General features: G+C 42.3%; 1 protein-coding gene across 1 annotated transcript; it reads left to right on the top strand.

Moving 5' to 3' along the window:
* The first annotated feature begins 2,952 nt into the window (after positions 1-2,952).
* LOC309860610 (carbonyl reductase [NADPH] 1-like) lies at positions 2,953-11,822 on the top strand. Its single transcript, XM_082722903.1, has 3 exons — positions 2,953-3,365; positions 4,174-4,281; positions 10,942-11,822. The coding sequence occupies exons 1-3, from the start codon at positions 3,077-3,079 to the stop codon at positions 11,421-11,423; spliced, it is 879 nt and encodes a 292-aa protein (XP_082579029.1). The 5' UTR covers positions 2,953-3,076; the 3' UTR covers positions 11,424-11,822.
* The last annotated feature ends 3,109 nt before the right edge of the window (positions 11,823-14,931 follow it).

Below are 14,931 nucleotides of genomic sequence, written 5' to 3'. Positions count from 1 at the left end.
AACTATTGGGATTTCATCAAGATCAAAATCTTTTGCACAGCAAAGGAAACAGTTAACAAAACCAAAAGACAACTGACAGAATGGGAGGAGATATTTGCAAACAACATTTCAAATAAAGGGCTAGTATCCAAAATCTATAAAGAGCTTAGCAAACTCAACACCCAAAGAACAAACAATCCAATCAGAAAATGGGCAGAAGACATGAACAAACAGTTCTGCAAAAAAGACATCCAGATGGCCAACAGACATGAAAAAGTGCTCCATATCTCTCGGCATCAGGGAAATACAAATCAAAACCACAATGAGATATCACCTCACACCAGTCAGAATGGCTAAAATTAAGAAGTCAGGAAATGACAGACAATGGCGAGGATGTGGAGAAAGGGGAACCCTCCCACACTGTTGGTGGGAATGCAAGCTGGTGCAACCACTCTGGAAAACAGTATTGAGGTTCCTCAAAAAGTTTAAAATAGAGTTACCCTACAACCCCGCAATTGCCCTACAGGGTATTTACCCTAATGATACAAATGTAGTGATCTGAAGGGGCACATGCACCCAAGTGTTTATAGCAGCAATGTCCACAATAGCCAAACTATGGAAAGAACCTAGATGTCCATCAATAGATGAATGAATAAAGATGTGGTATATATACACAAAGGAATACTATGAAGTCATCAATAGAAACAAAATATTGCCATTTGCAACAACGTGGATGGAGCTAGAGGGTATCATGCTAAATGAAATAAGCCAATCAGAGAAAGAAAGACAATTATCATTTGATCTCTCTGATATGAGGAATTTGAGAGGCAGTACAGGGGGTCATGGGGGTTAGGGTGGGAATAAAGGAAATAAGATGAGATCGAGTCTCCCATCCAATACTAACCAGGCCCAACTATGCTTAGCATCCAAGGTCAGTCAAGATCAGGTGCATTCTGGGAGGTGAGGGGGTGAGGGGGTTGGGTGAGCCTGGTGGTGGTATTATGGAGGGCACGTATTGCATGGAGCACTGGGTGTGGTGCATGAACAATGAATCTTGGAACACGGAAAAAATTAAAATAAATTCAAAAAAAGAAATTTAAAATAGAGCTACCCTATGACCCTGCAATTGCACTACTGGGTATTCACCCCAAAGATACAGATACAATGAAAAGAACGACAATCTGTACCCCAGTGTTCATAGCAGCAATGGCCACAGTTGCCAAACTGGAAAGATCCAATGTGCCCTTCAACAGATGAATGGATAAAGAAGATGTGGTCCATATATACAATGGAATATTATGCCTCCATCAGAAAGGATGAATACCCAACTTTTGTAGCAACATGGATGGGACTGGAGAAGATTAGGCTGAGTGAAATATGTCAAGCAGAGAAAGTCAATTATCATATGGTTTCGCTTACTTTTGGAGCATAAGGAATAACATGGAGGACATGGGGAGATGGAGAGGAGAAGGGAGTTGGAGGAAATTGGAGGGGGAGACGAACCATGAAAAGACTATGGACTCTGAGGAACTAGCTGAGGGTTTTGGTGGGGAGGGGAGTGGGAGGTTGGGTGAGCCTGGTAGTGGGTATTGTGGAGGGCACGTATTGTGTGGAGCACTGGGTGTGGTGCATAAACAATGAATCTTGGAGCACTGAAAAAATTAAATTTTAAAAAAATTAAATTAAATTTTTAAAAAAAGATGGAATGGGGGGGAGAAAAACCATAAGAGACTCCTGATCTCATGAAACAAACTGAGGTTTGCTGGGAGTTGGGGGGGTAGGGATGGTGTGGCTGGGTCACAGACATTGGGAAGGGTATGTGCTATGGTGAGTGCTGTGAAATGTGTGAGACTGATGATTCACAGACCTGTACTCCTGGAGCACATAATACATTTTATGTTAATAAAAAGAAGTTTTTCACTTCAAAAGGGATGAAAACCTCCTCCCTGTTTATTATGCATTTAATTTTTTCTTTGCATTTCAGAATTGATACATGAGGAATATTAATGTCTAGGAAAACATTGTGTATCTTTACCATACATTTGCAAAAGTACTCTGAGGTGTCATAGGTCTTTTTCCCTTGATATACTATTTTTTTTATTTGACAGAGGGAGAGACAGTGAGAGAAGGAACACAAGCAGGGGAGTAGGAGAGGGAGAAGCAGGCTTCCCACTGAACAGGGAGCCAGGGAGCCTGATACCGGGCTCCATCCCAGGACCCTTGGCTCATGACCTGAGCTGGAGGCAGATGCTTAATGACTGAGCCACCCAGGTGCCCCTCCTTGATATTTTAAAGCAACACCTAATTATATAAAATACTTTTTAACTGTGACCTTAACTGAACTCAAAAAGTGGGCAGTTGAGGCAAATGAGATATGTGACCATTAAATCAAAACATTCTGATCAATACCTTAGCCCATAGTGGCTTCATAAATATCCCCTTACACTCAGAGACCTTTGGAATCATGCAGAGGGAGAGCCTTGCCCATAGCCAAGTCTCGCCACAGGACCAAATTCTCTATTTCTCCTTCTTGAATTTCTCCTAGGAACAGAAGGGGACCTGTAGCCTCAGAAGCACTTTCCCTATGCCAGAAATTTCACCACCCCTTGGAAGAACCCAACTATTTCCATTCTGCAGAGGAAGGACACATTCCCAAGACTATCTACTCCTTTTATTCCTTTTGAGGTATTCCCAAAATGATTTTGGGTCAACTACCATGAATCTCTAGCCCCTGATAACCCATCACCAACCACCTTTATTTTGGTGAGCATTTCATTGTAACCTGAACCACCATTTGCCTCAGAGGAGGGATCCTAATAGGGTAGAGTCTAGTTTGGGTGCAGGGTCTAGTCAGGGTGCAGCTACTGGAGGGACAGACCTGGGATAGTGTTATTAGGAAATCTTCTAGGACATTTGGCCCCTCCTTCTATGGAGGGACTGAGGCGGAGCCTTGGGCATTAAAAGCCACAATGCTGAAGACTAGAACACATGTTTACTGGCATCTCTGACTGCCCTAGACCTCAGCACCACCAGCCCTCCGCGTACCCCACAGCACATTACCTCACCACAGAGGGTACTGCTTGCTCTCCTCACAGCCATGTCATCATCCCAGCGAGTGGCACTGGTGACCGGGTCCAACAAGGGCATCGGCTTCGTCATCGTGCGTGACCTGTGCCGGCAGTTCTCAGGGGACGTGGTGCTCACGGCGCGGGACGAGGCGCGAGGCCGCGCGGCCGTGCAGCAGCTCCAGGCCGAGGGCTTGAATCCCCGCTTCCACCTGCTGGACATCGACGACCTGCAGAGCATCCGCGCCCTGCGCGACTTCCTGCGCAGGGAGTACGGGGGCCTGGACGTGCTGGTCAACAACGCGGGCATCATATTCAAGCGTAAGGACACAGGAAAACTTAGGGCACCAACCTCCCTTAGGGGACCACCAAGGATGGGTTGGGGTTGGTGCCTGAACCAATACTGTGGGGGCCACAGCTCCAATAAGATCTAGAAGGGTCTCCCTACAGAAGGAGGTCATACTGGAGGCAGAGGGAGAGCAGAAACCTCCGCGGGTTGCAAGCCTTTCCAACCAAAGCACCTTGGTTTAGCCATGAATCAATCTCAGGGACCTGACAGAGATTTTTATATGTTTCATTTGGTTTGGATCACAGCCATTCAGTTAATGTTTTTCTTCGGTTGTTCTGTTGGGTTTTTAGTTAGTTAGTTTGTTTTAAGATTTTTTTATTTATTCATTTGAGATAGAAAGAGGGAGACTACAAGCAGGGGAAGAGGCAGAGGGAAAGAGAGAAGCAAGACTCCCTGCTGAGCTGAGAGTCTGACACGGGGCTCCAGCCCAGGACCTGGAAATCATGACCTGAACCAAAGGCAGATGCTTAACCGCCTGAATCACCCATGTGCCCCCACAGTTAATGTTTAACTTAAATTTAATAAATAACAAATTGGGAAAAAATATACACAGAAATCCCACTGGGCACACTTCCCTTAGCCTCCTGGAATGATGCCAACTTACCAAGCTACACAGCATTAACACAGCAGATACGACACAGTGGGAAAATAGAGTTCAGTAACGCAGACATCAATGAGAATTCACCAGATTGCATGTACAAAAAACAAATGTTACTGTCACTCATGGAATGTTCTCAGATGGCTATTATTTATTAATCTGTTCTCCTCTTCCCCTAACAGCTGGTGACACCACACCCTTGCATATTCAAGCAGAAGTGACCATGAAAACAAACTTCTTTGGTACCCAAGATGTGTGCACAGAACTCCTGCCTCTAATGAAACCCCAAGGTGAGCCTGATGAGGGCCCCAAGCTATGGTGTTTCGAGAGTGATCTGGCCCCTGCCTCTCTGGCCTCATCTACAGATGCTGGCTCCTCTCCCTGCTCAGCCACACCCTGACCCTGATTACCAAGTCTCAACCTGGACAGTGTACCTCTGCCTCAGGACTCTTACAGTCAGCAGTGTCCTCTGTCTCATTGGTCCTTCACGGCTGGCTCTGTCTTATCCTTCCAGTCATCGTTCAAAACTCCTCAGAGAGACCTTTTACTGCCGCGGTGTCACTCACAAGAGAAGTTCCCGAGGATTCCTTTCTGAACACTTTCTTCTCCCTCTCCGTCTCTCCTAGGGATTTTATCCAGACTAGTGGACTCCACACTCTCCGAACTTCTCAGGTCCCGCTAATATCTGTCACCTACCTAAAACAATCCCAGAGTTCCAGACACACATAGTTCCCTTCCTGCCTCTCCTTCTCCTCAGGATGCCCCCTGCCCCTCCCCAAATCCCACCCTTCCAGCACCCATCCCGCACCGCCATCTAAACATCTACATTTCCAAAACACTTATCATTTCCCACACACAACCTGGTCACAAACCCCACCACACACTCAGCTGTCGTTTTTGGATTATTTCAACCTTCCTAAGACACCCTGCTTCTTCAGTCTTTTCCTCTCTGAGCATTCTCTGTACTCTCTGAGGGCTCACTTGCTCCCAAAAGATCTTCAGAAGCAAAGCCCAAGCCTGAGCATCACTTGTAGGCATCTCTGTCAGATCTGCCAAAGTCCAGGCCCACCAACTCCCCTTCCCCTGGTCCAATGCTCTGCACAAAACAAACTGCCATAATTCCTTGGTTGTCAACTACTATAATACTTCACCCCATGAGAACGTGATAGGGGGAAGCACAGCCCTTTTACTACGCTCATTAAGAGGGAAGCTGACACTTTTAGGAAGATTAATATTCTGGCTTGAGTTAAAAACATGAGGGTACAGTTGACCCTCGGTTCTGCCCCCAATTCCTCTTCTGTCCTGGAAAGTTCTACTGCTTCTTCTAACATTCACTGGCTTCACTGGCATCTCAAAGGGCAGCTCTCAGATGTCACCTGACTCCTTTACTCACCACAACACTTGAGTGGGATGGAGTTCCTTGTGCCACCACACATCCTACAGGTATTCCCTTAGAAAGCAAAAATGACTTCTGGCTGAGAAATTCTTCCCACCTACCGAGCAGTGTTGGTGCTTGCTGTGTGTTAGCCTTGAACCAGAATGAGGAGGGAGTGCTCTTCTGCATTCGCTAAGGCAGGCTCTAATCAAACAACTCTTCTTGCCTCAGGGAAACTGGACTTCATGGACATGGAAATGCAAGCTACATTCTCAGTGTGAACGTAGGGTTTTCTTGCTTTTTGAAATAGGGGAGTTCTTCCATTAGCTGGGAAGATGCCAACCACTGCAGCCATGTTACCAGGAGTTTACCCTCTTTGGGACACTATCTGGGAGAAATCCTAGCTAGGATAACCGAAAGCAAATAAATACTGTCCCTTCTCTCTCATACTTCCCAACCTAAGACATGAAGGACAATCTTGAATGACTTCACCAGTTCTCTGTGGGTGCAGAACACATTCTGGAGCCCTGTGTTTGCTCTGGGTTTTTTTGGTTTATTTTTGTTTGTTTTTTTTTTTGTTTTTTGGCATGGAAGGACAAAATGAAAGAGAACTGTGAGCCTAAGGACTATGCGGGATAGCAGATGTTGATGTTTCTTCTTTTTAAATTCTTCCTTCAAAAAAGAGTTTTGCTGAAATAATTGAGCCAAAAAAATAACACTAATAATAGTGCCCACCACCTTCTTGATTGCTACCACCAGGCAATCAGTGTCTAGGTCATGTACATTCCATCCCACATTCCATGGCTTTCCCAGCCCATCCTCCAAATTCATACTCCTGAATTTGAAAGTACTTAACTGCTGTCTTCCCTTTTCTCTTCAAATTATACTACACGTTTATTTCAAAAAGATATTAAGGTATACTCATGTCTAAGGAGTCAAGCAAATGTTTCAAATCTGAAAATTCTTATTCATCAGATATTAGCTAAAGTACTAGGAAGAAATATAAACTTGTCAATGCTACACTTACAAAGGAAACCTTAAAGAAGAAGTTCTCAACCGTCATTTGAAAAGCTGCTTTGCTACATCTAGAACTCTGAAAAACCACTAGAGGAATTGGGTGGAGAAATTACAGTACTAAAGGTCTCTCTCTCTCTCACACACACACACACACACACATCTCACACACCCACATGCCCTCACACACACACTTATCACAAAGACAACAAGATGGCCCACACAGTTCTTAGAGCACAGGTGTGTGCATTCTAGTTCAGAGTCCCTGAAATGACTCTTGAAAGCCATGAGAGTAACTAGAAGACAAAATTGTTTGGATCAGAGTCTTTGCTACGGAAGCTCCACAAGTTATTTCCGTTTTCTGCCCCACTGTTTCATGTCCTGAGCTATCAGTCCTGAAGGGTCTATAGTCTCACCCAGTTCTACGGAGAAGGCCCAGCTGGTCACTTTGCCCCCCTTGGGGAATGTGGTAATTGGGTGGGACAGGCTGGGGGAAGAGGGACTGGTTCTAGCATCCACATCTAGGAATTCACCTACAAGAACTTTTGACTCCCCATCAGGTTTCACTTATAACACAGGCCAATATTTTCACAGCTGATTCTAGACTTCCTGAGATAGACAATATGGAATAGAAAACAAGGCATCACTTCGTTACAAACAGTCTACAGAAAGTTAAGAGAGTTTTTCCATCTACTATCTCCACTACAGGTACATGAGAAAATGGTCCTGAGCCCCTGTGAGTAAAGGCAGCTGCCTTTCTGGTATACCAGTTACCCAGTGTGGGTCCCTCTGTCCCATCTTGTCTTATTTTTGCACTTTTGAATCATGAATATGTATTTTTCCTATTGTGAGACAGGCAGACAATATTTTTGAAAATAAATCTAGTGGTAAGTAATATATATCTGAGAAGAACTCACTAAAATTTTTTTATTTAAATTATAGTTAACATATACTGTAGTATTGGTTTGAGGAATAGAATTTAGTGATTCATCACTCACATATAACACTCAGTGCTCATCCCAACAAGTGCCTTCCTTAATGCCCATCACCCATTTAGTCCAACCCCAAACACCCCCCCCATCAACCCTCAATTTGTTCTTTATACTTAAGAGTCTCTTATGCTTAGCCTCCTCTGTTTTTATCTTATTTTATTTTTCCTTTCCTTCCCCTACGTTCATCTGTTTGTTTTTTGTGTTTTGTTTGTTTGTTTGTTTGTTTTGTATGAGTGAAATCATATGACACTTGTCTTTCTCTGACTGACCAATTTGGCTTAACATAATACACGCTACTTCCAACCACGTTGTTACAAATGGCAAGATTTCGTTCTTTTTGATGGCTGAGTAACATTGCTTTCTATATATATGTATAGCTTTCTATATATATGTATATATGTATACCACATCTTCTTTATCCATTCGTCAATTGATGGACATTTGTACTATTTCCATAATCTGGTTATTGTTAATAGTGCTGCTATAAACACTGGGGTGCGTGTGTCCCTAAGAATCAGCATTTTTGTATCCTTTGGATGAGCACATTTAGTAGTGCAATTGCTGGGTCATAGGGTAGTTCATTTTTAACTTTTTGAGGAACCTCCGGACTGCTTTCCAGGGTGTCTGCACCAGTTTGCATTCCCACCAACAGTGCAAAAGTGTTCCCCACTCTCCCCATCCACACGAACATCTGTTCTTTCCTGAGTGGGCAATTGCAGCAATTCTGACGGGTGTGAAGTGGTATCTCATTGTGATTTGGAGTTGTATTTCCCTGATGATGAGTAATGTTGAGTATCTTTTCACGTGTCTGTTAGCCATCTGGATGTCTTCTTCGGAAAAGCATCTATTCTTATCCTCTGCACATTTCTTATGGGCATATTTATTTTTGCCATGTTGAGTTTGAGACGCTCTTTATTGATTTTAGATACTAACCCTTTATCAGATATGTCATTTGCAAATTTCTTCTCCCATTCCATTGGTCACCTTTCCATTTTGTTGATTCTTTCCATCTCTCTGCAGAAAGTTTTTATCTTGATGAGGTCCCAATAGTTCATTTGTGCTTTGTTTCCCTTGCCTCTGGAGATGTGTCTAGTAAGAATTTGCTGTGGCTGAGGTTAAAGAGGTTGCTGCACACTTTCTCCTCTAGGATTTGGATAGATTCCTGTCTACATCCAGGTCCTCCATCCATTTTGAATTTATTTTTGTGTATAGTGTAAGAAAGTGTTCCAGTTTCATTCTTCCACATTTGGCTGTCCAGTTTTCTCAACACCATTTGTTGAAGAGACTCCTTCATTTCCATAGGATATTCTTTCCTGGTTTGTTGAAGATTAGTTGACCATAGAGTTGAGGGTCCATTTCTGGGTTCTCTATTCTATTCCAATGATCTATGTGTCGCTTTTTGTGCCAGTTCCATACTGTTGATGACTACAGCTTTATAATATAGCTTGAAGTCCAGAATTGTGATGCCTCCCACTTGGCTTTTCTTCTTCAACATTCCTTTGGCTATCTGGAGTCTTCTCTGGTTCCATTCAAATTTAGAATTCTTTGTTCTAGCTCTCTGAAAAATCTGGTGTTATTTTGATAGCAATTGAATATGTAGAGTACTTGAATAGTATAGACATTTTAACAATCTATGTTGTTCCAATCCGTGAACATAAACTGTTTTTCCATTTCCTTCTGTCTTCTTCAATTTCCTCCATAGTGTTCAATAGTTTATAGCAGTACTCATTAAAACATTTGAGAAATAGGTTCCATGAACCTCACACTTAACATCCTGTAGGTGAAACAAAGGACTAGAGTAAAGGACCCCGTTCTTAAAGGTGTTCATCTTAGAAGACTGTTACATTAAGATAGTTTCTATCATTCATTTTCATTCTCTCTAAACACTACTTCATGAGAGTCAGAGTGCCAGTCATTCTCTCTTCCACTGAACTTTCCTGGCACTGCCAATCCTTAGTAAGAGGGAGCTTAGAGTTAAGTGACAATGACTGTCCTTCCTGGATATTTACATTAAAAAGGAGAGCTTTCTAATTTTCTTGAATCTCTTATGTTGGTATGATCTCATAAACTTTCTCTTTTTTATTTTATTTACTTATTTGTCAGAGAGACCACAAGCAGAAGAATCAGGCTCCCCACTGAGCAAGAAGCACAATGTGGAACTTGATCTCAGGACCCTGGGATCATGACCTGAGCTAAAGGCAGACACTTAACCGAATGAGTCACCCAGGTGTCCCATCTCAACCTTTCTATAATGCTGAAAATACTCATTTAAACATAAAAATAGGAACACCTGGGTGGCTCAGTGGGACTAGTCACCAACTCTTAGTATCATCAGCTCAGGTCATGATCTCACGGTTGTGGATTTGAGCCCACATTTTGGTATTTATCACTCTCAGGTCAGTCTCTATGCTCTGCAGAGACTCTTCTTGGGATTTTCTCTCTCTATCTTCCATTGACCAACCCTACTCATTATTTCTGAGAGTCTCTCAGACTCTCCCTAAAATAAATAAATAAATCTGTAAATAATTAAATAAATATATAAAAATAGTAAACCATTTACTTATACATGTCACTATAAGTTCATTGTTACAATTGCTAATGATATTCTCAAAAAAGAGTTAGTAAGAAGTATGTCATTGCTTTACACTTTTAACAGCTTTATTGAGATACAGTTCACGTATTGCACACTTCACCCACCTCAGATATCCAACTAGGGATTTTAGTAATGGGCAGAGTTGTGGAACCATCACTGCTTCAAGACTAGCAGCACACTGTCATCAGCCCAACCCATTCCTCTGCCCCAAGCAACCACAAATATATTTTCTGTCTGTGCATTTCCTTTTTTAATACATTCATGTACAGAATCATATAGAATGGTCTTTTGTGACTGCCCTCTTTATTTCAGATAATGTTCTCAAGGTTTACCTATGCTAGCATGGACTTCATTTCTTTTTATACCATCTCCTTAACATGTCACTTTCCACTGTCCCTTTCCATGACGATATTTCCAGGCACTCTGTCACTGCCCCCAAGATATGTAATCCCAAACCTAGAGAAAAAAGCAGGCAACTCAGTCCACCGAGGTGATTTGTTTTTACCTGGCCACCCCAGAGTGACAGCCTCCCTAACCCAGTGCAGTCTGCTCACCTTCAAATGCCATCAGTAAACTGATCAGCCATTTCTTGGTTAATAGACACTTGTTAATAGATGACTAAACAAGTGACCACAAGATCTTCAGGCAGTCCAAGGAGGACCTATAAGGAAAAGCGGTTCTCTAGGGAGTGCCTCCTTACACTCTGCTTAGCATGTTCCTATATAAGGCATGATCTTTTCTTTATGGAACATCTGGGCACTTCCCAGTCCCAGGAGGTCATTTTCTGACATCCTCTGAGACATTATGGGTAAAACAAGGTTCAAATCTGTATCATGTCCTTCATTTACAGAGGCAGTCTTCATTAACACTCATAGCAAACTGGTAATTGGCTCCCAAATGAATAAAATACTAGCAATTTTGGTATTTATCACTCTCAGGCATGCCATTCTTCATGACTCTTTGTGTTATATTTTAGGCAGGGTGGTGAATGTGGCTAGCATAATGGGCTTCGTAGCCCTTAAAAATTGCAGTCCAGAACTCCAGCAGAAGTTTATGAGTGAGACCATCACAGAAGAGGAGCTGGGGGTGCTCATGAACAAGTTTGTGGAAGACGTAAAGAACGGGGTGCACAAGGAGGAGGGCTGGCCTGATACACAAGAAGTCCCATATGGAGTGTCCAAAATGGGCATTGTGGTCCTCTCCAGAATCCATGCCAGGAAACTGAGCAAGCAGAGGAAAGGAGACAAGATCCTCCTGAACGCCTGCTGCCCTGGGTGGGTGAGAACAGACATGGGTGGACCGAAAGCCATCAAAAGCCCAGAAGAAGGAGCAGAGATCCCTGTCTACTTGGCCCTTTTGCCCTCAGATGCTGAGAAACCTCAGGGAGAGATGATTATAGAGAAGAAAGTTGAAAAATGGGGAATCCTCTCTCAGTTCCCTTCATGGGTCCCCATTTGATATCTGCCATGATTTGACCAAAACAACTCTTACACCATCAACAATAGCCTTACCAAAAAAAAAAATCACCATCCCTATTGGCTACTCACACTGAATTGGCTACTAATTCTGTAAAGTCTTCTGAGATTTATTCTGTGATATAAAATAAAAAGTATGACTCTGGGAAACAAACTGAGGGTTTCAGAGGGGAAGGGGGAGTGGGGATCGGGTAGCCAGTGATGGATACTAAGAAGGGCACGTGTTGTGATGAGCACTGAGTGTTATATGCAAGTAATGAATCATTGAACACTACGAAATAAATAAATAAATAAATAGATAAACTTTTAAAAAAGAGATAAAGTAGAATTGATGTCAATAATGGATGAACATTATAGATGAATAAACAATCTAAGTGCCAATTGTACAAATCGTTTCATGCCAACAAGTCTAAAACTCCAACAGACCCTAAACCATGTCTAGAGAAGGGACAATTTAACTCAAGACTTTGTAAACATCAGTGAAAGAGCCAGATAGTAAGTATTTTTGCCTTTACAGGCCAATGGTTTTTGTTGGAATAACTCAAAGCTGCTGTTGTAGCTTGAGAGTCGCCACAGATGATATATTAATTCATGAATGGGGCTGAATTTCCCTGCCCCACATACTTTATCAGACTCCACTATAACATGGACAACCCCATGAAGGATAGACATCCCCTGGTGTCTCTTTAAATTTCAAATTCACTGGGGGAAAAATAATTAAGAGGTGTGAAATGGAAGTGGGCACCTCTCAAACTCAACACCCAAAAAACAAGTAAGTCAAACAGTGGGCAGAAGACATGAACAGACATTTCTCCGAAGAAGACATATAAATGGCTAACAGACACATGAAAATATGTTCATCATCATTAGCCATCAGTGAAATTCAAATCAAAACCACATTGAGATGCCAGTTAGAATGGCAAAGATTAACAAAGCAGGAAACAAAAAATGTTGGAGAGAATGTGGAGAAAGGGGAACCCTCCTACACTGTTTGTGGGATTGCAAGCTGGTACAGACACTTTGGAAACAGTGTGGCAGTTCTTCAAAAAACTACAAATCGAGCTACCCTATGACCCAGCAATTGCACTACTGGGTATTTATCCCCAAAGATACAGATGTAGTAAAAGAAGGGGCACATGCACTCCAATGTTCACAGCAGCAATGTCCAAAATAGCCAAACTGTGGAAGGAGCTGAGATGCCTTTCAACAGATGAATGGATAAAGAAGATATGGTCCATACTGATAATGGAGTATTACTTAACCATTGGAAAGGATGAATACCCACCATTTACATGACATTGGTGGAACTGGAGGGGATTATGCTAAGTGAAGTAGGTCAAGCAGAGAAAGACAATTATCATATGGTTTCACATATTTGTGGAACATAAGGAATTAGCATGGAGGACATTAGAAGGAAGGGAAAAATGAAGGGGGGGAATCAGAGGAGGAGATGAACCATGGGAGACTATGGACTCTGGGAAATAACCTGAAGGTTTCAGAGGGTAGGGGGATGGGATGGGTTAGCCTGTTGATGAGTACTAAGGAGGGCATGTACTGCAAAGAGCACTGGGTGTTATTCGCAAACAATAAATCATGGAACACTACATCAAAAATAATGAAGTACTGTATGGTGACTAACATAACATAACATAAAAAAGAAAAAAAAAAGAAATGGGAGTGGGTGCTTAAGATACATCCATAAGACAAGCTGAGACAAGGGGGAAAGTGAATGTGGATTGGTTTCAATAGATATGAAAGAACGATTGTCAATCTCCTCAAGGTGAATGTGTTGTTGAAGTAGGGATAAAGGGTCACCAAGTTTGTAACATTAACATGGATCAGCAAAATACGAACAGAAGGTGAACACATGGCGGGGGGAAATATTCATCATTGTTGAGGTTACTTTGGTGAATCCATGGGTGTCCACGATACTATTCTGTCCTCTTGGAAAGCAGTGAACACAAACATCTAGAAACTAAAGGTCCTGGCTCTGCCACTTTACTGGGTGACCTTGTGGCAAAATGCCACATGTTGCTGTATGCCAGTCTCCTCAAGTGTACAATGGGGGATACCTCATAGCACTGCTGTGAGGAGTAAGTGAACTGATAGAGTTGGACAGGCTGAAAACAATGGCTGTGCAAAGTGTCCACCATCAGGAGTCCCTGTAGTGGGACCTGACACAGCCATGGCTCTGCACCACGCCCGGCTCACCATGGGCTCAGTGAATGCCCACCCTCTCCCTCCCCTCACAGAAGCATTCATGTGCTACAGACTCCTCTCCTCTCATGATTATTTTTCACTCTTTACAAGGACTCTTCAGCGGATGGCAATGAAAGCTGATGGCCCCGGACATAAGGGAAAGCTCTTTATTTAAAGATGGGGTTTTCTTTACAAGTTTTGCCATTTAATAGCACTGTTAATTTTCCCTTTTTCTTGTAATTCTTTTTTTTATTATGTTTTGTTAGCCACTGTATAGTACATCATTAGTTTTTGATGTAGTGTTCAGTGATTCATTATATGTGTATAACACCCAGTGTATATCACAACACATGCCTTCCTTAATGCACATCACCCCGTTAGCCCCTCCCCAACCTTCCTCCCCTCTGAGACCCTCAATTCATTTCCTTGGGTCCATAGTCTCTCATGGCTCATCTCTCTCTGTGATTTTTCCCCCCTTCAGATTTCCCTCCCTTCCCCTATGGTCATCCATGCTTATGTTCCACATACAACTGAAACCATATAATAATTGACTTTCTCTGCTTAACTTATTTCATTTAGCATAATCACCTCCATTTCCATCCATGGTGATGCAAATGGTGGGTATTCATCCTTTCTGATGGCTGAGTAATACTCCATTATAAATATGGACCACATCTTCTTTATCTATTCATCTGTTGAAGGGCATCTCAGCTCCTTCCAGTTTGGGCTATTGTGGACATTGCTGCTATGAACATTAGAGCATATGTATCCCTTCTTTTCACTAGATCTGTATCTTTGTGGGTAAATACCTAGTAGTGCAATTGCTGGGTAATAGGGTAGCTCTATTTTTAACATCTTGAGGAAACTACATACTATTTCCAAAGTGTCAACTTGCAATCCCACCAACAGTGTAAGACGGCTCCCCTTCATCCACATCTCCAAAGTCAAGGGTAACAAAAGCAAAAATGAACTGTTGCGACTTCATCAAGATAAAAACCTTCTGCACAGTAAAGGAAATAGTCAACAAAACTAACAGGCAGCCCATGGAATGGGAGAAGATATTTGCAAATGACATTATGGATAAAAGGTTTATATCCAAGATGTATAAAGATCTTCTCAAACTCAACACTCAAAAAACAAATAACCCAGTTGAAAAAGGGGCAGTAGACATGAACAGACACATGAAAAAAATATTCAGCATCATTAGGCATCAGGGAAATAGAAATCAAAACCACAAAGAGATACCACCTTACACCTATTTGCTTGTAATTCTAAACTGACCCATGAGGAAT

The sequence above is a fragment of the Mustela nivalis genome (assembly GCF_964662115.1).
Source record: "Mustela nivalis genome assembly, chromosome: 1".
Taxonomy (NCBI): domain Eukaryota; kingdom Metazoa; phylum Chordata; class Mammalia; order Carnivora; family Mustelidae; genus Mustela; species Mustela nivalis.
This window is presented reverse-complemented; position numbering and strand designations above follow the sequence as displayed.